General features: G+C 42.2%; 2 protein-coding genes across 4 annotated transcripts in view; both read right to left on the minus strand.

Moving 5' to 3' along the window:
- Positions 1-658, minus strand: part of mcm10 (minichromosome maintenance 10 replication initiation factor) — a 77,943-nt gene extending 77,285 nt beyond the window's left edge. Inside the window, exon 1 of the mRNA XM_070897096.1 lies at positions 531-658. The gene's annotated coding sequence lies outside the window, so the exon portion shown is untranslated. The remainder of the gene's footprint in view (positions 1-530) is intronic.
- Positions 659-6,901: 6,243 nt separating this feature from the next.
- Positions 6,902-26,423, minus strand: part of optn (optineurin) — a 38,620-nt gene continuing 19,098 nt past the window's right edge. For 2 of the 3 annotated variants that reach the window (XM_070897098.1, XM_070897099.1), the window contains exons 6-15: positions 25,357-25,491; positions 24,663-24,858; positions 22,366-22,481; positions 20,834-21,004; positions 19,440-19,533; positions 17,944-18,078; positions 16,787-16,939; positions 13,545-13,687; positions 11,217-11,305; positions 6,902-8,667 (exon numbers count right to left, since the gene is read on the minus strand). In XM_070897098.1, the coding sequence (XP_070753199.1) occupies positions 8,546-8,667; positions 11,217-11,305; positions 13,545-13,687; positions 16,787-16,939; positions 17,944-18,078; positions 19,440-19,533; positions 20,834-21,004; positions 22,366-22,481; positions 24,663-24,858; positions 25,357-25,491 (1,354 nt within the window). In that variant the 3' untranslated portion in view covers positions 6,902-8,545. The remainder of the gene's footprint in view (positions 8,668-11,216; positions 11,306-13,544; positions 13,688-16,786; positions 16,940-17,943; positions 18,079-19,439; positions 19,534-20,833; positions 21,005-22,365; positions 22,482-24,662; positions 24,859-25,356; positions 25,492-26,423) is intronic. The other variant, XM_070897100.1, reaches the window with a different exon arrangement.

The following is a 26,423-nucleotide window of genomic DNA, read 5'->3' on the forward strand; positions in this document are numbered from 1 at the left end:
CGCTCACACCCCAATCCCTCTCTGCCCCCTCACACCCCAATCCCTCACTGCCCTCTCACACCCCAATCCCTCACTGCCCCGCTCACACCCCAATCCCTCGCTGCCCCCTCACACCCCAATCCCTCACTGCCCCCTCACACCCCAATCCCTCACTGCCCCGCTCACACCCCAATCCCTCTCTGCCCCCTCACACCCCAATCCCTCTCTGCCCCCTCACACCCCAATCCCTCGCTGCCCTCTCACACCCCAATCCCTCTCCCTGCTCATATATATATATATATATATATATTTTCTATTTTCTTCATTCTATTGCACTCTCACCTCCACCCCTCTTTATCTGTCCCTCTCTATTTTCTCACTCACCTTTCTCACCTCTATTTCCCCCTCTTTCCCTCCTCCCCCGTCTGTCTGTCCCCCCTCTCTATTTTCTCACCTTTCTCTCTATTTCCCTCTCATCCCCTCTCTCTATCCCCCTATTTTCTCAGCTGTCTTTCGCTCCCTTTTCTCTCTCTCTCTCTCTATTTTCTCACCTTTCTCTTTCTCTCCCTCCACAGCACAGCAGACAAAGATGGCGGAATAGCCCGCCAAAACACACCGGCACTGAGGGATAAAGTCCGGCCCGTCGGCTGGCCGCCGCTGGGGCGCGAAGATTCCCGCTCCCCCCTCTCCGGCAGCGGCCCCCTTTCTCTCTCCCCTTTCCCCCCCCCTCCTCCTCACCCTCACCGTCTCCCCCTCTCACTCTCAGCGTGAGCGCCAGCCCGCTCTCTCCCCTCCCGGCCGGCCCTCCCGCGCATGCGCAGCCACTGCCCCTTTCCCGGCCGGCCCGCGTATGCAAATCCACTGCCCCTTTCCCGGCCGGACCGCGCATGCGCATCCACTGCCCCCTCCCGGCCGGCCCGCGCATGCGCATCCACTGCCCCTTTCCCGGCCGGCCCGCCTGCGCATGCGCAGCCACTGCCCCACAACAAGCCTGCTCCACTCCACACTGGGAGTGGAGACTATTCCCATCCCTCACCTGTTCAGGGCACAGTAGCATAGTGGTAACAGTAGCTAGAAAAGTACTTAAACCCAGTTAAGTAAATAAATCTGGAATTTAAAAAACTAGTAATGAAAAGAAAGACTTGCATTTATATAGCGCCTTTCACCACCACCAGATGTCTCAAAGCATTTTACAGCCAATGAAGTACTTTTTGAAGTGCAGTCACTGTTGTAATGTGGGAAACGCGGCAGCCAATTTGAGCACAGCAAGCTCCCACAAACAGCAATATGATACTGACCAGATAATCTGTTTTAGTGATATTGATTGAGGGATAAATTTTGGCCCCAGGACACCGGGGATAACTCCCATGCTCTTCTTCAAAATAGTGCCATGGGATATTTTAAGTTCACCTTGGGCCTCGGTTTAACATCTCATCCAAAAGACAGCACCTCTGACAGTGTTGTCATCCTAGATTTGTGTGCTCTGGAGTGGGATTTGAACCCACAACATTTTGTCTCAGAGGCAAGGGTGCTATCTGCTGAGCCATGGCTGTCACATCTCAGGTGCAGCCACATCTCAGGTGTAAACCCTTTGTTAGAAGTATGGCTTGTGTTCCAGGAATTAAATTTTCCGAAAAACACCCCAATTGGGTAATAATTAATTTATTTCCTCTTGTTCTTGGTGCCATTCCTTTACAGGTCCATGATGAGCAGACCATTGCAGTTATTAGAACTGATACCAAACGTTCATTTTTATGTGAGCAGTGCTTCAACTTTTGACAAGGTCCCGCACAAGAGATTGGTGTGCAAAATCAAAGCGCATGGTATTGGGGGTAATATACTGACGTGGATAGAGAACTGGTTGGCAGACAGGAAACAGAGAGTAGGGATAAACGGGTCCTTTTCAGAATGGCAGGCAGTGACGAGTGGAGTGCCGCAGGGCTCAGTGCTGGGACCCCAGCTCTTTACAATATACATTAACGATTTAGATGAAGGAATTGAGTGTAATATCTCCAAGTTTGCAGATGACACTAAACTGGGTGGCGGTGTGAGCTGTGAGGGGGACGCTAAGAGGCTGCAGGGTGACTTGGACAGGTTAAGTGAGTGGGCAAATGCATGGCAGATGCAGTATAATGTGGATAAATGTGAGGTTATCCATTTTGGGGGCAAAAACACGAAGGCAGAATATTATCTGAATGGCGGCAGATTAGGAAAAGGGGAGGTGCAACAAGACCTGGGTGTCATGGTTCATCAATCATTGAAAGTTGGCATGCAGGTACAGCAGCTGGTGAAGAAGGCAAATGGTATGTTGGCCTTCATAGCTAGGGGATTTGAGTATAGGAATAGGGAGGTCTTACTGCAGTTGTACAGGGCCTTGGTCAGGCCTCACCTAGAATATTGTGTTCAGTTTTGGTCTCCTAATCTGACGAAGGACGTTCTTGCTATTGAGGGAGTGCAGCGAAGGTTCACCAGACTGATTCCAGGGATGGCTGGACTGGCATATGAGGAGAGACTGGATCAACTGGGCCTTTATTCACTGGAGTTTAGAAGGAGGATCTCATAGAAATGTATAAGATTCTGACGGGTTAGATGCGGGAAGAATGTTCCCGATGTTGGGGAAGTCCAGAACCAGGGGACATACTCTTAGGATAAGGAGTAGGCCATTTAGGACTGAGATGAGGAGAAACTTCTTCACTCAGAAAGTTGTTAACCTGTGGAATTCCCTGCCACAGAGAATTGTTGATACCAGTTCATTGGATATATTCAAGAGGGAATTAGATATGGCCCTTACGGCTAAGGGGATCAAGGGGTATGGAGAGAAAGCAGGAAAGGGGTACTGAGGGAATGATCAGCCATCTTGTTGAATGGCGGTGCAGGCTCGAGGGGCCGAATGGCCTACTCCTGCACCTATTTTCTATGTTTCAATGTATCAATCCAAAAGCAGTAACAATGCTTCATTCTGCTTCTGCCAGACACAGGGTTTGTCTCAAATTTTGTTTGACCTCATCATCATCATAGGCGGTCCCTCGAACGAGGGTGACTTGCTTCCACAAAAGTTCACAGATGTTTCAATGAAGGACCCAATGTTCCAGTCCTGAACTCCAATTGACGGGGTGGAAGATGGCTGTGCATGGATTTTTTTTAACGTGTGGTGACCGTTGCACATCAGCCACAACACAGGCTTGACAGAGTTAGGCCTTTATCCAGTGGCAAGGGTTGAACCAGGATGACTGGAGACCTGCTCTGCACACATATCGCAGTGTGGGCTGGCCCGTGCTGCCCCTGGGCCCTCGGCTCTTCTGGGCCCCGTACCCTCATTCGCCGCACCTTCGCCCACGGTGTTCCAGGGCCTGACGCTCCAGCTCTATTTGCCCTTTTATGTGGCACCTTATCGAATGCCTTCTGAAAATCCAAATACACCAAATGTGGAATTAAAAAGCTAGTATCAATAATGGTGACCATGAAACTACCGGATTGTCAGAAACACCATTGGCTGCTTCACTAATGTCCTTTAGGGAAGAAAATCTGCTGTCCTTACCTGGTCTGTCCTAAATGTGACTCCAGACCCACAGCAATGCAGAAATTGAAAGGTAGAATTAACCTTCGCCAGGATTACATAGATTGGCCACTGTAAAAAAATGACAGGGTTGTATCTGTGGGGGCATTGTTATTGATGTATTCTGATTGTTGACATTTTGAGAGTTCTATTGAATGTTAGGTTGTTTATTAACCTCGTCTCTCCACTTCACTTCTCTCCCATCCTACCGGATGTTGCTGGACAGGAATTCCTGAACTGATTAAACTATTGAGAATTATCACCCAGAGTGTGCAGTGCAGTTGGGTGCACAGCAGTGGGTAGGAGCCAGCGGCACCCAGGACTGAGGCGAGCAAAGGAGAACTGTTTTCACAATGATTCTGATTTTTGCAATTTTTTTTCCGGAAATGCATCTAGTCTGTTCTCATATCTTTTGTACAGACCATATATAGTTTCTGACCGTATTAGGAATCTCTATTAAAGATTATTTACTTTTGAGGGATAATTACGAGTCCTCCTGCTTAGTTTGACACGATGAGCTTTTAGATTCCGATTGCTCGTTTACTGCTACCCAGTTTGTGTGCCTTACACCAATGGGTTCCATTTTAAAAATGCTAAAATGCAAAAAATGTTACCAACCAGACTTCTGCTGAACTCCAGGACCCAAAACTCTGGCTCCCATTACTTTCCTGCCAAACATGAGGTTCACAGAATCTATCAGCGACTGGATGAACATGCATCAAGAATCCTGACTCTGGAAAAAGAACATTCCATTGCGTTTTAGCTGGTTCATGAAAAACTGCAGCCTGACCGGCACAAAGATTCTTGTGGATAATCAGGGTTCTGTGGTACATCCAAAATGCTGTCTTTCATATGAGACGTTAAGCCAAAGCAAAGTCTGCTCTCTCAGGTGGACATAAAAGATCCCATGGCACTATTTCGAAGAACAGCAGGTGAGTTATCTCCTGTATCCTGGCCAATATTTATCCCTCAATCAACATCACTAAAACAGATCATCTTGTCATTGCTGTTTGTGGGAGCTTGCTGTGCGCAAATGGGCTGTCACGTTTCCCACACTACACTTCTTTGGCTGTGAAGCAATTTGAGACGTCCTGAAGTTGTGAATGGCACTATAGAAATGCAAATCTTTCTTTCAAATCAATATGAGGAGCTCACCCTGTTGAGAGCTTTATGTGAACCTGACTCCTTAATAGCACATTTAAAAAAACAAGGCCAACTTACTTACAAAAATATTACTATAAAAAGAATGGAGTAAACAGGCTTGGCTAACGATGTTATGAAGTGATCAACTATTCAAACAGACCAGGCGGTGAAGAAATGGAAGAATATTCAGAAATGTGTGGGAGATAACAAATAGGAATGAGAAGTCCAGGTGCACATGACCTTACAGCAAGAATGATGTTACATTAATACATAACATAAGAAATAGGAGCAGGAGTAGACCATTAGGCCCCTCGAGCCTGCTCCGCTAATCAATAAGATCATGGCTGATCTTTTCCCTTAACTCCACTTACCTGCACTATCCGCATAATCACTTAATATCCAAAAATCTATCGATCTGTCTTGAACATACTCAAAGACTGAGCCTCCACAGCCCTCTGGGGCAGAGAATTCCAAAGATTCACAACCCCGAGTGAAGAAATTTCTCATCTCAGTCCTAAACGGCCAACTCCTTATCTTGAGACTGTGGCCCCTGGTTCCAGACTCCCCAGCCCGGGGGAAACATCCTCCCTTCATCTACCCAGTCAAACCCTCTAAGAATTTTGTACATTTCAAAGAGATCACCTCTCATTCTTCTAAACTAGAGAATATAGGCCTATTCTACTCAATCTCTCCTCATAGGACAATCCCCCCACCCCAGGAATCAGTCTGATGACCCTTCATTGCACTCCCTCTATGGCAAGTATATCCTTCCTTAGGCAAGGAGAGCAAAACTGTACACAATACTCCAGCTGCAGTCTCACCAGGGCCCTATATAATTGCAGGAAGATGTCTTTACTCTTGTACTCAAATCCTCTTAATAAAGGGCAACATACCATTTGCTATCTTATGTGCCCTATTTTCTATCTCTTTTTAAAAATCTCATTTGGGTCTGCCCCCCCCCCACCCCCACCTTCCCATTTTTAGACCAGCTGCTCAAATTGTCAGTGAAGTCTTTTGAGCTCAAGATGGTAAAAGTATTCGTTTCTCTGACTGGCTGTATGGGAGATGCTGCGGTATGAACCACACCCACTGCATTTCTACTCATTTCTTTAAAGGATTACCTAAAATTGGTCAACACCATACGTTGCTGAAATCCGTGGTAACTGGGCGTGATTAAGCCTGTGTTTTTCCAAGTGCTTAGTAATCATTGAGTGTTTCTTTAAATGTTCTCCCTGCTCTTCTGCATCGATAGCCTCTTCCTCAATCTACGAGGTTGACTATGGTTTGAGCATAGGATACCTTTGTGCAGTTTTCGTCAATTCCATTGGGTGACATGAAGACCACAAAAAAATTCGCCTGTACGGGTCTGGGAGCCACTTCCAACTTTGATCATGCTTGTATAATGTAGTGGAACATTAAAAAATAGCAGTAGGCCATACAGCCCCTCGAGCCTGCTCCGCCATTTAATACGATCATGGCTGATCTGATCATGCACTCAGCTCCACTTCCCCGCTCGCTCCCCATAACCCCATATCATTTGAATAAATTTAAGACAGAAATAGACAATATCTTAAAGTCCCAGCTTCCACAGCTCTCTGAGGCCGTGAATTCCACAGATTTACAACCCTAAGAAATTTCTCCTCATTTCTGTTTTAAATGGGCGGCCCCTTATTCTAAGATCATGCCCTCTAGTTCTAGTCTTCCCCATCAGTGGAAACATCCTCTCTGTATCCACTTTGTCAAGCCCCCTCATAATCTTATACGTGTCAATAAGATCACCTCCCATTCTTCTGAATTCCAATGAGTAGAGGCCCAACCTACTCAATCTCTCCTCAAGTCAACCCCAGAATCAACCTAGTGAGCCTTCTCTGAACTGCCTCCAAAGCAAGTATATCCTTTCATAAATATGGAAACCAAAACTGCACGCAGTATTCCAGGTGTGGCCTCACTAATATCTTATATAGCTGTAGCAAGACTTCCCCGCTTTTATACTCCATCCCCTTTGCAATAAAGGTCAAGATTCCATTGGCCTTCCTGATCACTTGCTGTACCTGCATACTAACCTTGTGTTTCATGCACAGGTACCCCCAGGTCCCGCTGTACTGCAGCACTTTGCAATCTTTCTCCGTTTAAATAATAACTTATTCTTTGATTTTTTCTGCCAAAGTACATGATCTCTTCATGTGTAGGAATTTGAATATATAATCAATAACAAATCACAACTTAAACTGTCAAAAGAAATATTTTAATTCTCAAAGCATATTTTGACATTCTTTTTCCAGAATAAACTGCTCCCATTTATCAGTAGATTTTCACAGTACCTAATAGCCCAATTATCATGCTGTATTTTATAGATGACACAGATTCCTTATTTTATATTTATTTAGTTTCAGGTAGCTCCTTTGCAGCGTAATGCAACAACTGAGTTAGCCAGAGGCTGGTAGCTTTACTAAAATTAAACAATTTCTGCAAACAAAAAATGCTGACATCACATTTAATCATCAACAATCTTTAAAACAAGGGTTAACTCAACACAACTGCCAAATGTTATTTTCAGAAAACTTTAAATTTTATTTAGGCCTTTTTTTCTCTATTACACTATTGGAGCAGCTGCTTCTCACCAATATTGCCCTGAAAATAGCCACTCGGGCAGCCCAAGGACAACTCTAGCTCCTACTTTACCTTCCTTTGGACCTTCACTCAGCTCTCCATGCAGTGAGGCAGTTAAGGGGAACTCGAAACAAAAGTAGTAGGGAGTTTGCTGGGACAAATTCTCCTCCTATTCACAGGTGGTATAACATTGGTGGCCACTACTGCCATGTGTTGGTGCTCTAAACGACCGTCTCCCACCCCACAACAGACCATTGCTAGCACATTTAATTTAGCCATTGACAGTTCCTTAACAGGACGATGCTCCACGTGTATAGTTTGTACTGCACGCATCAGAAAATTTGCTAACGTTGCTCATCAGTCTAGACATTCCTTCTTGAATAAATATACTAGAATTACATTTACATTTTCCACGAATCACATTTATGTGGGGTTGGTTAACTGGACTCTGGATTACAAATTGCCTAAATTCATTTTCACTTGAGGCAACACAACAGGCTTGTGTGAGTGAAATGCTCATCTCTTCATGATGTCCTAGACTTGCGCCAAGAAGTGAAGCTCTGTATTCTGACCCAGTACAACACTCAACCGATTGATAATAAGCATCTCAATCGTTAAATTTTTAATAAATGAATTCCTCAACTGGGTTTTAACTACAATAGGTAATCTTTTTCTCTGACCGGGACCTTGGTCAGGAAACACATTTGTATTTGGACAATTTTACAATCAAGTCCCCTGCCTAATTGAACCTCCTTCTGGTAATATTGCGAGTTTAAGTAAGTTTTATGATGAATGTGGGATGTGCAATTTCCTAAAGTACAAATCAGAATCTCCCCTCTGCACAATCTAGATCTGACATTCCCTATTTTACCAGACTGTTTTTTTAAAAACTTATAGTCCAAAGTACTTATGAAAAACAGGAGTATGCTCATTTTCTCAGCAATTGAAGATTCATTAACAAACCTGCAGGAATAAAATGGCTTTGCAATGTGCAATTTGAGAAGATATTGTTGAACAATATTATACCCATTGGCACATTTTCCTTAGAATTCAATTCCTAAAGATAAATGTACACCACATTAACATAAGAAAATATTAAAATAGCATTTTATAAAATACTATTTTCACAATTACTGGTTTGAAAATAAATGTAATAAGAATCACATCAATCCCCCCCTTCATCCCCTATAAGGCAAAGGCAAATCCAAGATGTATGCATAGCTAGAATAATCACATGAATGTTTAGAGATCTTGTGCTTATATGATGCAATCCATAACATGTATCTGCAGGGTATCGATGTCAGGTAGGACGGTGCCGCACTTTGGACAAGCATGTTCTGGCAGATTACCTAGCTGCTCCCAATTCAGATGGTCAGGTTCTGCAAGCAGAAAAAAAAAGTTAAGGGATCATAATATATTGTGCACATCTTTGACAACAGAATATATTTCATACCATTCTCAAGTGTCAGGGGCATAATCGCACAGTATCGGGCTGTGCAATTCTTCCAGATTCTACAATCAGTAACTTCATTCATAGATTAAAAACAGAAAGCCTATTCACGGCCTCGTTAGACCCCAACACATTATCAGCTCTCCCAGAACTCACCTCAGAAGTGTTTTGATGACTTTTTTTTTAATGTTAGTTGCATTTGAATTGTAGGGCCATAGAATTTATTTCTTATTTTGTGAGGGAATTGCAAAGAGCAGTACACCCAACCATCAAAACCCTTCCTGCGGTAAAAGTACATGTAGTAAATATTTAAAAAAAAAGACTCAGCGGGTAGCACCCTCGCCTCAGAGTCAGGAGGTTGTGGGTTCAAGTCCCACTCCAGAGACTGGTGGGGGTTGTAGCGGAGATGGAAAGGAATGCCATGTCAGCAGCATTGGGCCGGTGAACTGATCTTAGGAGCTCAAATGTGCATGACACTAGAGACACACAGCTGGGAGGTCCCCGAGGCAAGAAACAGCATCACCAACTTTATGGGCTCAGTCAGAGGCAGGTAAAATGAATCAGCAAGCTTAAGCATACCAGAAAAAAAAGGTTCAACAGATAGCCAGCATCAATTTGTTGGGGTGGAGAAAGTGCCCAGTCATGATGCTGCAGCTATCATCAGGAGTGTGGGGCAGACTTGAGGGAGCAGGAAAAGGCCAGCTGCTCCATCATCTTTGCATGTATGTAATAAAATACCAAGTCTTACGTATAATGCTGATTTCTTGTAAGTGCAACACTCGACTCCTGTAACACTCCGCATTCACCCGCCTCTTCCCCAAAAATATTACTAGACCCCTGGCCGCCCCCCCCACCCCCACAATCCCAGGCCCCAACCAAGTCCCCATTAGTCCTACACCCTACCCTGCTGCTCCTCCCAGAATGCAAGAACCTGAACTCCCCTCCCACCAATGGTCCCAGATCACAGCACCCCTTCTTACCGCCCCAAAACTCATGCATCTTCTCCCCACTGCCCTTGAGCAACCACTTAGTGCTTCTAGACCCTGCAACATCTCCAGCCATGTTCTCACCATCTGGTACCCCTGTCCTAGTACACCCAAAAACAACAAACCGCTCACACATCCCGCCACCATCTCAGGGCAGCCACATTCAAAGACCACCTCCACACTGACGATACAGCAGTCCTAGTATCCCTAGACCTCACTCCACACTACCCTCTGCCACTGCTCCCATCCCCCTCCAGTATTTCCACACACCTCCTGTCTACCTGCCACCCTACAGCATCTTCCCTGTCTACCTCCTGTGGATCCCTGGACTAAAAGAAAAAGCCAAGATACAACATTGAATACATAGGTAAATAAACATAATATTCAGAGGCACTGATTTGCAGTTTCCGCAAAAGTGTGCCCATAAATTGAACCCAAAATATATTAACACTTTACAATAACTCTTCAATGACCATAAATAATGGTCCCGATATAGTGACCATTACACAGCATGAAACAGTACCTCCCCCACTCAGTCAACATCACTATGGGAGATATGCTACATGTGTTAAGCATATACAGTTAGACACTTCCTGGACCACTTCTGTGTCTCAACTATAGACCAATTAATTCTAGGGGAATTTATTGGGCAAATATTTCCTACCACACCTCATTGGGTCATTCTCTCAGTTCTGGACCCTCAACACTCATTTCTGTTTGGTCAGAAGTTGCTGCAGGCTATTAAGGACTCCAAACTCAAAACAATTGAATAGCTCCAAGCTAGGCATAAATGCAAGAGTTGAAACTTTTAAAACAATAACTCTTGCAATTAGAATAATACTTTTTCTATCCCCCGCACATGGCTCTTTTTCTTAGATACTTATAATGCTCTACAAGAGCATTGGCTGGATCCACAACGTCTACAAGTTCTGAATTAAACTGTCAAACAAAGCCAGCGTTCTCTTCTGCAAATTGATCTCTGCGAGCCCACCATTCATTCCCCATTACCATATCCTTTCTCCTCGTACCATCGTCCCATTCGTCTTTTAAGGTCTCTTGCCCTCCACCCTATCACAGATCTCCCCTTTTGTTCTTTCCTCTCTGCCGACCCCCTTAAAACCTTAAATCTCTAACTTTTTCCAATTCTGATGAAAGGTCTTTGAGCTGAAACGTTAACTGTTTCTCTCCCCACAGATGCTGCCTGACCCGCTGAGTATTTCTAGCATTTTCTGTTTTAGTCCAGATTTCCAGCACCTGCAGTATTTCGCCTTTGTATACATGTCAAGAATGCTGACCGATTACACCGTACAGCCTTTAAAAGGGACACACTACATTCTATTTAACATGGTATAATTTTTCTGAGCTTATTAAACAATGCATTGTCTGATTTACCACATTGACGACGGTACCACTTGATGGTGCCAAGTGCAGTAGTTCCTTGATAATATGTAGGATTACGGCTTAATTCAATAAAAAAAAACAAAGCTTTTACCTCGTGCAGCCTGCTGATCCAATGCCACGTTATCCAGAGCCACTGGTCCTCGATTTCCATGTCGACGCTGCAGTTCAATCAAAGACTGCCTGCAAATTCAATTAAATATTTTTGAAGTTTGGCCAATGTTTCCAGGTGCCGGTGAAACAAAGATCATTGGCTAGCCATTAAAATTTATAGCTGAAATGTTAAGTTCTTTAATATAGCAAGTCCATGTGATTTATATTCATCATTTAATAAGGCATTACAAATAATGATTTTTTTTTTTAAAGTAACTATGTTCAACATCTCTAATCCTGAACCAGTTCCACAAAATAAAAAATTATTTAAAGAACCACTGGGCCTCACGGTTGATCTAAATTTGTGGTGCACAATTAATTTTACAAAGAGATCTTACTGATGAATGAATCTCAAAGCCAGGAAGGGAGAGCTTGGAGCAAGATGCATGTGTATTTAGAGAAGATTGCCGTTAAGATTTCTTATGTTCCCTGCCTGCCTGCTATTGGAATCCCTTTGATAACTGGAGCGTGGACAATTACTGCTGTTAATTTGTTCTGCAACATTGGTTTCTATAATCAAGGGCTACCAGTATGAGCAAGCAGAATTTTAACAGGTTAACATCTGAAATCAATGACGTAAAAGATGCAATTAGATATAGATTAGTGTCCATTGACTATGAATGGTCAGAAAATCTAGCCAATAGAAAACGTAGTAGTCAAAGTAACTACATAAACTTAGCCAAAGACGTGCATCAAAAAGGTAGATACTTCATAGATTGCAACACTGAAAAGATCACATTTCAGGCTCTCCGACAACAAAGCAACGAACAGATCAGTCTAGTCTCTCCAAGAGAATGATAATAGAGACAGAAAATCTAGCCCTTTATCCAAAAGGAGACCCACAGATAGCCGAAGGGAATGATCAACAGAAGCAGAGCAATCAAGGAAGGATGAACTAGATGTAGGATAAAGTAATTGGTGTGAATGGAAAATAAGGCAACCTGGGGGATTATCCAATTCTCCACTGGTTGAATACCTTCAATCTAAAATGGTGCAAAATTTGACTCTTCTGTCTTCTAGGCCCCAAGTTTCCACATGATTTGCTCCTCATTTTTAGGAGCAACTGGTGGAGAACGGAGTATCTTAGAAATCGCAATTCTCCACATTTAAGTTTTCTGCAGTTCTAGTCAGGTAGAACAGTTTCACTTTTGAACAGATTTTTTTTTCCCAAAGGGGGCGTGTCCGGCCACTGACGCCTGATTTGAAAGTTTCCAGTGAAAACGTACTCCAAACTAACTTAGAATGGAGCAAGTGAAGATTTTTGTAGGCTTGAAAAATCCTTGTCTACACATTAAAAAAAATCAGGCGCAGGTTACAAATTAGGCGTCGGGAACGAGGTGGGGGGGGGGGGGGAGGGAAGTCATTAAATTCTACAATAAATCCTTAGTTATACTTATACAAATAAATCCAACCTGAATAAAAAAGAATAAACCAAACCATGTTCCGACCTGTGTGAAAGTGCTCCAGGCAGGCCTTTCAGGCAGCGGTTTGCCGTCGGGACCGACCGACGGCAGGGGGAGGGAGGGAGAAAGCTGCAAGAAGCCTCAGTGCTGATCATGGAAGGGCAATGTGGTTTTATTAAAAAATTTTAAAAATTGAACAGCTACAAAGAATTTGAATAGTCTCAAACAAGTGCGTGTGTCCCGTTTATCACAGTCTAGCTTTAATTACAGAATGCACTCCCTTCACCCTCACACACAGAAATATCAAGAAAATTAAAATACAAGCCTTTGCAAAGGTTCAATAAACAAATTTTCACTTTTTCTGCAGCACTTTTTAAAATGGCCGAGTGCCAATGTTTCCTTCAGACTGCGCGTGCGCGAACGCTCCAACGCGCAGGGTTGCCGGCACGAAAAAAACTCATTTAAATTGTACCCGCCCCCTCCTACTTACAAAATCAGCACGAGTGGTAGGCTCCGCCCCCTGTGCGCCATGCCAAGCAGCCATCGAGCTGCAAAGCGCTCGAGAATAGCTCGTTTTTTTTCAGGCGCCGTTTTCAGTGCTAAAAACGGGCACCCAGCTCGGAGGGGTGCCTGTTTTGCCGCGTGTGGAAACTTGGGGCCATGGTCTCTAATTATTCTCACTTATGGATGCGCTACGTGACAATATTTGTTGGAAATAATTTAGTTTTGAAAGATTGCGCTTCACAATAGTTTTGGGATTGCTTCTGTATTAAGCTAAAACTGGGAGTTTCAAGGCTAAAGGAGTGATCCCGCAATATATTTTTGACTCGAGTTTTTTTCCCCCGGGACACGGTGCCATGAAATACCTGCCAAGTGCGTCCAGTTCCTCCTTCAGTTTTGTGTTTTCTTTCACTAGAAAATCCAACTTTTCAGCCAACGACTCCTTTTCTGCGTGAATCGCCTCTCGAGCTGCCCTTTCCGCGTGGAAATCCGCACTATAGACATCGGCCTGCAGGAAGACAGAAATTACAGTCACATTAACACTTTTATTGTAGAACAGCCATTTTATACCAACCACTAGAAAACATGGTTTGTAACTAACTGGTACTGAATATAAACTTGCATGATTTGTAAATTATAGTTTGCACTTCTTACAGTCAGAGAGCGAAAAAATAAAGGACAACATTCTAGTTGTGTATAATTTTAGGATGTGATGCTTGATCTTCTTGCCTCTATATAATAAAGGGTTGTCATAGTTAATTCGTCTGAAAACACTAATCTTGAATGTTAGTGATCCTCTCTGGTGTCTTGCTTCTGCCAGTCATTTGGATTCAAATCCGCATTTATTTTATTAAAATTATCAAAATGAATTAGCAATGCTTGTACATTCCTATACTTCCTTTCAAAACGCGAGCATTTTCTCATGTGCAGAATTGCTCCATTTCTTGAACTGAAATTGTGAAGTTAATCTTAGTTATTGGTATTTGATCCCAAAATTGATGTGAAGCAGAGAAAATTTGATCGAGAAAAAATATTGTTCAACAAAAGGTTTCTTTCGGACTATCCCTGCAGAGGGTTAACCCGACAGTGTTCTCCTTACTTCCAAATTCTTGTACAGTTCTCATTGTATTGAAGAGCGATTACAACAGCAAAATTCGCCTCGCTAGAAACAGCACATACTTTTACTAACCAACACTTCCAAATCAATATACCTAACCGGATACTATTTCAATAATTTCACTTCGCTAGTTTTCCTTTAATGCACACTCTGGGTGCTCTATATTTCTTTGAAACTCAGAGCACCACCAAACACAGGCATGCACCTGCTGACATTCCAACTCAAAAGGAAATCAGAGGTATGCAGGAAGCAAAACCCTCAGGGTTGTGGATCTGTGGAATTTGCTGTTTCAGAGCTGTGGAAGCTGGGATATTAAATACATTTAAGACAGAAATAGACAGTTTCTTAAACGAAAAGGGATTAAAGGGTTATGGGGATAGGGCAGGGAAGTGGACCCGAGTCCATGATCGGATCAGCCATAATCGTAATGAATGGCGGAGCAGGTTCGAGGGGCTGTATGGCCTTCTCCTGCTCCTATTGCTTATGTTCTTATGCGCACATTAAATCTACTTACTGTGAACTCATTAGCTTGAGATGGTGATGAGCACATATAGCATGGTTTCAACTGCCATCGCGATACACAATTTATTCCCGAAACATTGTGTGTTCCAGCCGCTAGACTGGAGTTAAGATATGGGCTAGAATTTGCACTGCTTCACCACCCGATTTCTTGGCGGCATTGGCTGTTTTGGGCGAGAACCGGGTCGGCAAAAAATTCCCCTGCTGAGGCACGCCAGCGGTTTTGAAGTCCCACTGGGGAGTGGACGGCCGGTGTACACCGTCCACAGATCACCCTGAAGCGATCTTTGGCTGAGTGGGGACTTTTAGGGAAGCATAAAACATTTTTTTAAAAACCGCCCACAAGGATTAGCGGAGCTGGGCAGTCGGTAAGTAGGTCTTCAAGAAAAAGATAAGTGATTGGTTTTTTTACTATTTATTTTCAAAATCTGTTAGGGTGCTTTAATTTTTAAAAAAGTGTTGGAAATTTTTTTTGATTTTTTTTTAAGTTAGGTTTTTTGAAAAAATATTTTTATTTTTTTTCTTGTGTTGGGCCTAACCCACAGCCTCGGTAAATTTTTATAAATGTTTTAATTTATCGCCCATTTTCTTTAGGCACTGCCCAATCTAGCTGAAATTGCACTTTCTTGTCCAGATTGGGGGTGCAAGATCTTTATTTTTCGCTGGGCAGATTTTTGTGGGGGCAGAGGGGAGTTTTTGCCAGTGATAATCTTCTCAGCCGTAGCGTTTTTTTTGGCGGCAATCGGGCACTGGTGGGCCTTGGGGAAATTCTAGCCCACAACCAGATTATCTCCGTATGTAGGGTGCAGGCCAGGAAAATGTGTCACTCTGGATGTCGTTAAATGAGGAGATTAATCTGTGAACTGACAGGCTACTAACTTGTTCAATGCATGTTCTAGTATTTTTAAGAAGGACAAAGAGAAAGGACTGGTACGTGGAATGATTGGGGAAAGACATTCAATTCATCCTACTGAGCCAGTCCACTTTCTCACTTCACATCATCATATTCTCTTGCACCTTCCTGAGTTGCAATGAATAGATTTTGTGTGACAGAAAGAGAGATCAGCCGCATTTCAAATCTTTGAAAATGATTCTCATCTACATTTTACAGGATTTTGATACCAACTTCAGTTTGCTTACTGGGCACAACATAGCAAATTGGAATACGTGAACCACCTGAATTTGGACTATCCCTATATATGCCTCAGAGCTGGGTGGAGATTTATTTATTTAATTTTGAAAAGTTATTTAGTAAATTACTTTATTTAAGTTCAAACGTTAAGGGGTCAGGAACAATGTTCCTTCTAATTTTCATTTCCTGCACGGGCCCTTCAAATTTGCTGTGTGACCGCTCATACGCAGTGTCTCTTCCAGCGACAGCAGCTGGTGAGCGACCTACTCGGAGGCCTCACGATTAGTGCCCGGCCACGCACCTTGTTTTTTTTTGGGGGGGGGGGGGGGGGCGAAGAAAGAGAACAATGGTCGGGAGATAGAATTTTCAAAGGCTTTGTATTGCAGACACCTGCACTGAAGTAATCGTGTTACTTTAAAAATCTACTGAAGTTTAGGAAAATGTATTTTGATTTGTAAATAAATGTGGTGAGTTAAGTAAAGTTCAATAATCAAGTGAAATCTGCTGTGTCAATCTTTATTTTTAAAATAAATCTGATTCATAGATTTTAGCCTGAGCCGCATGAGAACTGATAAGACTGGTTATTCTTCCACTATCCAAACATTGAGAGAACACAAGAGAACTCGAGACATTTCTAATGAGCAAATTGTAGCAGCAGTTTGACCTTGGATAATGATACATTGTCAGATGTTTTGCATTCAAGGCCATATTTGATTCACAGGGAGTGAGGGCTCATTTGAAGGGTGGGGGTGGTCTTTGCCAGTAAGCACAAGAGAACTATCTGGCATCGTCTAAAATATCGCAAGTTTCTAATGCAAGCATAAAGTTTTACACTTCACCTGTGCTTTGAATACAGCCACAGTTTCTATTTCTTCTTCCTGTTTTATAATGGTCTGCTTCATTACATCAATCTTTTGCTGTTTTTCCACCAGGGCTTTCTCGGCCATTTCTAATTGAGCAGTGACATCAACTAATTCAGTGTTGTGTGCATTCTGAGTAAAGAAAGCAAGACAAAAATAGATAACACCGAAATAGATGTCTGCTTATAACGGATTTAAACTTTCAAAACAACCTAACCAGTTAGTAATTGCAAATAAAATTGGAGTAAAAATGTAAATTGCTTTCCCATCCACCTTTATAACCGTGGCCAACAGCTACAATAGTTCAGCATTCTAATGACCTTTTCAAAAATAATTTACCCCGGTCTCTTCAGGTTCTCCTTTTAGCACTCCTCGTTCAGGTGGTGAACGGGTGAGCTTCTCCTCACGCAACACTGGTACTAGGAAATGTTGAGATGCAAATTCTATTTTAATGAACTAAGTCACAGCTGGAGTACTGCGTGCAGTTCTGGTCACCACATTACAAGAAAGATGTGATTGCACTAGAGGTGCAGAAGAGATTTACGAGGATGTTGCCATAACTAGAGAATTGTAGCTATGAGGAAAGATTGGATAGGCTGGGGTTGTTTTCTTTGGAACAGAGGAGGCTGAGGGGAGATTTAATTGAGGTGCATAAAATTATGAGGAGCCGAGAGAGATTGGATAGGAAGGACCTATTTCCCTTAGCAGAGGGGGTCATTAATTAGGGAACATAGATTTAAAGTAATTGGTAGAAGGATTAGAGGGGAGATTAGGAAAATTGTTTTCACCCAGAGGGTGGTGGGGGTCTGGAACTCTGCCTGAAAGGGTGGTAGAGGCAGAAACCCTCACCACATTTAAAAAGTACTTGAATGTGCACTTGAAGAGCTGTGACCTACAGGGCTACAGACCTAGTGCTGGAAAGTGGGATTAGGCTGGACAGCTCTTTTTCGACCGACGTGTACACAATGGGCCGAATGGACTCCTTCTGTGTCATAATTTTCTTTGATTCTATAAAGATATGAAATTGAGACCAAGTGGCTTAACGAAACATTCCTTGGAGGCAAAAATTATAACCATTAAGTACATGCAAACTGCACTAATTAAGATCCTTTTTAAAAAAAAACTCAAAATCTAACCTGTGCATTCAGCTCATCAGCTTGCTGTGCAACAGTCTGCGTTAGTTGAGCAAGCGCCTGCTGATTTGCTTCCATTGTTCTTTTAGCTACATCCAGCTCAACAGCAAGATTGTTCAGTGTCTCTATCTGTTTACCCTGTCAGTATTAGCACATCAAAATGGAATTCAAATTCAACATATATATTGCTATAGAATGTTTAGGGCTAACTGTTAATAGGTGGAGATTTTCAGAAGCTGTATGAGCCATGGCTCAGTGGGTAGCACTCTCGTTTGAATCAGAAGGTTGTGGGTTGAAGTCCCACTCCAGGTACTTGAGCACATAAATCTAGAGTGACACTCCCAGTGCAGTGCTGAGGGAGTGCTGCAACTGTTGGAGGTGCCGTATTTTGGATGAGACATTAAACCGAGGCCAGTCTGCTCTCAGGTGGACGTAAAAGATCCTATGGCACTATTTTGAAGAGCAGGGGAGTTATCCCCAGTGTCTTGGCCAATATTTATCCCTCAACCAACATCACAAAAACAGATTATCTAATCAATATCACATTGCTGTGTGTGGGAGCTTGCTTGTGTGCAAATTGGCTGCCGCGTTTCCTACATTACAACAGTCACTACACTCCAAAAAGTACTTAATTGGCTGTAAAGTGCTTTGGGACGTCCGGTGGCCATGGAAAGCACTATTTAATGCAAGTCTTTCTTTTTCTCTCGTTTTCTTTCTCTCTTTGACTCGCAATTATACAGCACCATTTAAAAAAAAAAACAACCTCTGAGCCCTAAAGTGCTTTACAGCCAATTAAGTACTTTTGAGGTGTAGTCACTGTTGTAATGTGGGAAACACAGCAGCCAATTTGCGCACAGCAAGCTCCCACACACAGCAATGTGATAATGGCCAAATAATCTGTTTTCGTGAAGTTGATTGAGGGATTAAATATTGGCCAGGATCCTGGGGATAACTCCCCTGCTCTTCTTCAAAATAGTATCATGGGATCTTTTACATCCACCTGAGAGCAGAAGGGGTCTCGATTTAACGTCTCATCTGAAAGACGGCCCCTCCAACAGTGCAGCACTCCCTCAGCACTGCACGAGTGTCAGTCTAGATTTTTGTGCTCATATAAAGTAAATCAGACTGAAGATATTTCAGCGCCATTGTACGCCACAGTCTAACAGGAGAGCTCCTAAAGATCTCGAGCTACAAGTCAAGTTTCTATGCTGAATCAACTGGATCATCGAATATCCCTAAATATGGTTAGATTTCAGCACTGCTCATCAACTGCAGAGTCTTTACAGGAGTTTAAAATGGGAGACATTTATACTAGCAGCATACTCAGGGGTGATGCACTCATGTCAGGACTTTAAAATGAATTGTTTACAGCATATCTACTTTACAGTTGACACCAAATTTGCTTGAGTAAAGTGATGAAAAAAAGGTTGACTTAAAAAAAAAATCTACACAGCACTAAAACCCTCAGCAAAATCAGACTTCCCAAATAATGAACACACCTCTTTAGTTTTCATTTCTTCCTTCACCTTCATAAGGTCATTGTAGTCTTGAAACAAATGATCATAAGCAACTTGCATCTGCACAAGTTTCCTTCTGTTTAGAAAGAACCAAAGTAAGGAATTACTAAAAAAAGCTTATTAAGTACCGTTAATTATATTTTTACTATTTAAACATTTTATTTTAAATAAAAACATAAAAGGAAAAAAATAGAAAATAGCTTTTATTTTCAAGGCGATTCGAACATCAATGCTCTCATGGTGTTATATCACCCAGAATATATAGCAAATATTTCTGTTTGTTTCACTTTTCTATTCTGAAGATGCCACCTTATGTTGGAGTTTGGCTCTACAGATGCCAGGACCCCTGGCACCTCATTCCAGGTTGCCTCAGTTGTCAGCACTCTCGCCACTCGGTCAGAAAGTTGTGAGCAATGCTCCGTGAGAGCTGCGCTTTGTTCTGTGCGGCCCGTTTCTTTCAGTGCGCAGTCCCTTTAAATTTCTGCGCAGGTGCGGTATTTACGTGAATGCCGGTGAGCGGTGTGCGCAGGACCTTGCAGTTGACCGTGCGTGCAGCATAGGGAGAACATTGGTTGAGAGTTCACGCCAGGGTTTGAGCTCAGCCTGTAGACTAATATTCCAGTATAGTACTTGAGAATGCTATCCTTTGGATGAGACTTTACATTACGGACGTTAAAGATCCCATGGCAATATATACAAGGAGAAATGGGTTCCCCTGCTGCCCTGCCCAACATTACTTTTCAACTAATTTATCACCAAGAAACAGATAACTGGTCATTCAGCTCATTACTGCGATGTGGGACACAGGCACAAAATGCCTGCTGCATGAGCCTACAAAACATCAATACAACAACTTGTATTTATATAGCACCTTTAACGTAGTGAAATGTCCCAAGGCCCTTCACAGGAGTATTATGAAACAAAAAATGACACAGCCACACAACGAGAAATTAGGGCAGGTGATCAAAAGCTTGGTCAAAGAGGTATGTTTTAAGAAGCGTCTTGAAGGAGGAAAGAAAGGTAGAGCGATTTAGGGAGGGAATTCCAGAGCTTGGGGCCGAGGGAGGTGAAGGCACAGCCACCAATGGTGGAGTGATTAAAATCAGGGATGCTCAAGAGGGCAGAATTAGAGTACACTCCATAATAATTCATTGCATAAAACACTTTGTAATATTTTGACGCGAAATAGCACTACACAAATTCAAGTAACGCAGATCCGCAGGTTATTCGACTATGGGGCATGGCAGCACAGCCAGACCCTAACTTCACCCAAAGCCACGAAACAGTCTTTCACAATAAAAAAAAGTTCAAGATCAGCCAAATTCCTGCTGCAGTTTTGTGAGAAGAGTAAACCAAATATTTAAAAAAAAACTTACTTTTCCTCTGCTAATTTCATTTTTTCATCCGTTAATTTCATCTGGTCAATTTTTTGTTCTGCCTGTAAGCTTTCCACTTGCAGTTTCAGTTTTTCACTGGAAAACTTAAGTTGCCTCATCTCCTCCATGCCCACCTGGCCGTTAGCCAGCTTCTGTTCCAAATCCAGACATCTGAGAACGAGAGATTAATAATTATGTATTTTGCTACACCACAGCTCATGCTTTTCCTGCACCAACCACAAAAATCAGTCAAATTCTACGGAAAACAAAAAAGGAAACGATTGAAATTCTTATGCCAAAAAGTAGTTAAAATTTTCACTTCAAATTCAATCTAGGTTCAGAGACAAAGTTTTATATTCGCCAAGCTGGTTTGAATTGGATAGAATTTATGAGTATCAAAACATTCTGGTGGCATCAACAGAAGCACTTGCATCATCTGAAACTTTTTGCAGTTTATCATCCAATTATCTTCTACAGATACCGACATCCACCTGGGAGGACATTTATAGAGCGGAACCATGCAAAAATAGAGAAGAATAGGTCTAAAAAGGTACATCTTTCTCTTAGCTCTATAAATGGCAAAGGTATTTAATAAGCGCTTCACATCAGTCATCATTAAAGATGAGGATATCAGAGAGGAGGTGAATCCTGATGCATTGGAGAGAAAGGCCAGTGATATTATGATGGATGAAAGGAACATTTTTAGATAACGCAAAAGGAAGACAAACACCAGGGCCCAATGGGATATATCCTAGGATCCTGACAGAGGCGAGGCAGATAACTTTACCTCAGGGCTCTGAGTGTAGATGTGTGCCAGAAGACTGAAAATTAGCCAATGTAGTACATTATATAAACAAAAGAAGATAATCCAGGTAAAATATAGACTAATTAGTTCAACATCTGTGGTAGGGAAAATTCTATAATCTCCAATTAAAAATAAAATTACCACTCATCTAGATAAAGTGGAAAGAAGTAGTAGCCAGCACAGATTTCAACAGGGATAATAATCACGCTCGATAAACCTCAGATCTCTGAGGAGGCAACAGGTAGATGCGGAAAATGCAATGGATTTAGTGTACATGGACTCCAGGAAAACCTTTGCCAAGACACCACACGAGGGATTACAGAAGATTAAAAGGAGTATGGAATTAAAGGTAGGATAGCAACCTGGATTAAAAATTGGTTTGAACGATGCAGATTATGAGGCGATAGGATTGAAGCGTCTAAAATTATGAAAAGAAGGTTTGGGAGAAGAAGCAGAATGTTTACAGTAGTTGATGGGTCTAGAACAAGGGGCCATAGATACAAGATTGCATGCAAGAGATTTGAAACAGAGAGCAAGAGAAGCTTCTTTACAGAGTTGTAAGGCTGAGAGATTCACTTCCAGGGTTGTTCTGGCATGGGAAGGAGGACAAGTGTGCATCCATGTTCTTTGTCAGAAACCCTTGCAGACAACTTTCTACCAGCCTAAAACATATAGGGAGTTTCTCCAGATTCAACTTACTGATCCATTTTCAAAGCATATTTCTTACCTCTCCTGAAAAGACTTCTTCATGTGTTCCGCTTCATCCAGCTTTTTCTGGGCTTCCTGCAAGTCTTTTACTAATGACATCACTTGTGACTTCAATACTTCAACTTCATTTGGAGACTGCAGATAGAGACGAACAGCACTCGGTTAATCTGTTAACTTTACACAGTAATGGCACTGTATAATGCAGTAACTGTACTATAATGCTGCAGGTATTAAGTGGAGCAGTTTGTTCCGAGGAGCTAATTGTAGGTTACATTGCTGCCTACCCAATGCATATACCAATCAGAGTTTAGATACTGTTACTGAATACCTCTATATTGTTAAATAATGTATCATGGTTTCAATTTCACTATTGTGAAAACAATAGTTCACATTTTGGCAAATATCCCAAAATGACATCTTGACATAATCGTCATCACCTGTTGGCAGGGGAAGACTTTATTTACTTTTTGTTCTACAAACGATTGTTAAATACCTAAAAAATAATTCTAACTAAGGGAAACAAAAAAAGCTATGCATGCAAGACTGGATAGAGAAGTGTTAGATTTATATACCAGGAAGGTCTAAATAACAGACCAACACTAGCTAAGCCTTACTCGATGACGAAAATAGAAGTCATAAAAATAGCTGGTGTGTCAAGATCCCAAATGTCAAAATTCAACATGCAAACAAACACAAATAAAATCTGGTTTGTTTAACAAGATCTTTTGTGTGACTGAGCTTAAAGTTAGGTTAAATTCAAAACTAACCTGCAGAAACATTGTTTCAGTGACTAGTAAATTTACAGAGCAGATATTATTGACTGTATTTGAATTAAATTAGATTAGATATCTTATAGAAAACACTATTTGGGATACAATGTATGAGCAATGTGAGACAGGATAAGTGTAGCGTGCTTAGGAGGAAGTGACTTTGGACCTATGGCTCCCAAAGCAAGTTTCAGTCAGCCGTGGCTCAGTGGGTAGCACCCTCGCCTAGGCTGACACTCCCAGTGCAGTGCTGAGGGAGTGCTGCACTGTCGGAGGTACCGTCTTTCAGATGAGACATTAAACCGAGGCGTCGTCTGCTCTCTCAGGTGGATGCAAAAGATCCCAGGGCACTATTAATGTAAGAGCAGGGTAGTTCTCCTGCTGTCCTGCCCAATATTCACCCCTCAACCAACAATTAAACAGCTAAGCTGGTTACTTATTAAATATCTGTTAGTGGGACATGGCTGTGTGCAAGTTGGCTGCTGCATTTCCTGCACTGCATCAGTCACTACACTTCAAAAAGTACTTTGAGACTTTTTGAAAGCTGTAAAGCACTTTGGGACATCCAGAGGTCGTGAAAGGTGCTAAAGCTGCTATATAAATGCAAGTCTTTCTTTCCACCACTGGGGATTTCCTCACCTCATGTCTGGGTCTGTTGATTGATTGCTATGATTAGTCAACAACTCCAATATAGTGGAGGAAGTGCATCCGGGAGGGCGCTGAGCACCTTGAATTTCATCGCCGAGAGCATGCAGAAATCAAGCGCAGGCAGCAGAAAGAGCGTGCGGCAAACCTGTCCCACCCTCCCTTTCCCTCAATGACTATCTGTCCTATCTGTGACAGGGACTGTGGGTCTCGTATTGGACTGTTCAGCCATCCAAGGACTCATTTCAAGAGTGGAAGCAAGTCTTCCTTGATTCCGAGGGACTGCCTATGATGATGAGTTGCATCATAGAACAGCACAGGAGGAGGACATTCGGCCCATCGAGCCTGCGCCGGCTCTTTTGAAGAGCAATCCCGTCAGACCCCCTCCCCCGCTCTTTCCCCATATCCCGCAATTTTATCTTCAAGTATTTATCCAATTCCATTTTGAAGATTACTACTGAATCTGTATCCACCACCCTATCGGGCAGTGCATTACAAATCCGAACTATTTGCTGCATACACAGGTTTTTCCTTATGCCGCCTCATTTGCCAGTCGCCTTAAATCTGTGCCCTCTAGTTATCGACTCTTCAGCCATTGCAAACAGTTTCTCTTTATTTACTCTATCTAAATCCCTTCGATTTTAAACAACTCTATAAAATCTCCTCTTAGCCTTCGCTGCTCCCAGGTGAACAACCCCAAGGAGAACAACCCGAGCTTCTCTAGTCTATCCACGTAACTGTATTCCCTCATCCTTGGAACCACTCTGTACCACGTGTCTACCAGGGTGATAGAAGATGGACCGTGGTCTTTTTTTCGTCCACGCTCCTAAAACAAACAAATGAATCTCTATCAGCAACCATTGAGTTTTACAAACTTGGGCAACAAGTACCATAAAGCACTTACTTGGCTGTTCGGACTATTCAATCCCTCTACGGGAGCAGTTGTTGTATCAGCATTCTGTTGTTCTACATTGACATGAGTCAGCACACTCTCGGATGGTAATTCCTGTTTGGTATTGGACGAAGGCTGCTCTGCTGCATTCTTCTCAGTCTGTGTTGCACTCTCAGCTGTTTCAATAACTTTTGAGAGCTCTGAAACCCTGAAGAACAATGTCAAGTTGCGTGAGTACTCACCGTGCAAGAACATAACAGAAGTTTATCTCAAATGACAAAAGAACCCAAACTATATTTATCTTTTACCAAGTATGTAGGCCGAGAATCTTTTTATTTAAAGTTGTATTTAAAAAATAAATTGGTTAACCCATTCATTGTGATCCCCTAACGAAGAAATTATTTACTGCCCTTTCTTCAGTTTCCATTAGAATTTCACTTCAATTTGTCATGTAAATGGCATAATCTTTTTCTAGGCGTCAACAGTCGCACAAAATGGCAACTTCACTGCTCACACAATGACATTAATCAAGCTGTTGACAAATCAAATTGATGAATAAAATTGAATTTTGGGCATTACAGCCAATGGGGTCCATTATATAGCTACAATTCTCAAAATGACTGGCATTAGACTTTGAAATAGAATGTAAAGTACTTAAAAGGTTTGCTACAGATAGTGACAGCTACACAGCCTCGAAGCTCTTTACCTTTCCTTCGAAAATTGAAGCTCACGTTCAAGTTTTTCCAACTTCAGAGTCTTGTCCCTCAGCACATGAAGGAGCTGGCTGACCGTTAGCTCTTCCGACATCAGGCGTTTCCCAGTATCGTCCTGTGTTTTTGACCTGCTTTTCAATGATTAAATGATATTTTGATCAGTGTTCATTACTTCAAACTATTGATGATGAAAAAAAACCCGAAAAAGACTCAGCATTCTTGAAAATTGTCCCATCACAGATAAGGACATAAGAAATAGGAGCAGGAGTAGGCCACCTGGCCCCTCGAGCTTGCTCTGCCATTTAATATCATGGACTCAGCTCCGCTTCCCTGCCCGATCCCCCATAACCCTTTACTCTCATCGCTCAAAAATCTGTCTCTCTCAAATATATTCAATGACTCAGCCTCCACAGCTCTGTAGAGAATTCCACAGATTTACAATCTTCAAAGAAGAAATTCCTCCTCATCTCAGTTTTAAATGGGCAACCCTTATTCTGAAACTATGCCCCCTAAGTTCTAGATTTCCCCATGAGTGGAATATAATCATGAATTTCACGTAATGGTAAGTTGCCATCCCTGGAAGATTCAATAAGTATAACTTCTAAAAGATAAAGCTTTGTCAAATTTCTCAGAAGCCTTAAAATGAATCTTGCAGAACAGAAAGGTATCAATCCAATATTACAACCTACATTATTCAACCCTGACTAACAATATTCCACAGGTGACATGTGCAGTCTCCGAGAAACCCAAAACACATTTTGCTCTGTAGCGCAGCTATCTACATCTATACGTAATCTTCAAAGCCACCTGCTCTTGATTTACCTGTAACTGTTTCTGTTGGGACGCTTCCAAACATCTTAAATTTTTCTAATTCCTCATAATATTGCAACATCTTATTCCATCTTACAAACGTCAACATTTTTTTTAAATGTACATGTTTCCACCCAGTCTTACAAAGTAATAGCTATTATGTTGTGGATCTGCCCTTGTCTAATACATCACTTCATTTCTCAAAGTCTATTCTTCTTAGTTAGAAATCAATTTCTGTTCAATTTTATCT

This window comes from Pristiophorus japonicus, chromosome 13 (genome assembly GCF_044704955.1).
Source record: "Pristiophorus japonicus isolate sPriJap1 chromosome 13, sPriJap1.hap1, whole genome shotgun sequence".
Lineage (NCBI taxonomy): Eukaryota > Metazoa > Chordata > Chondrichthyes > Pristiophoridae > Pristiophorus > Pristiophorus japonicus.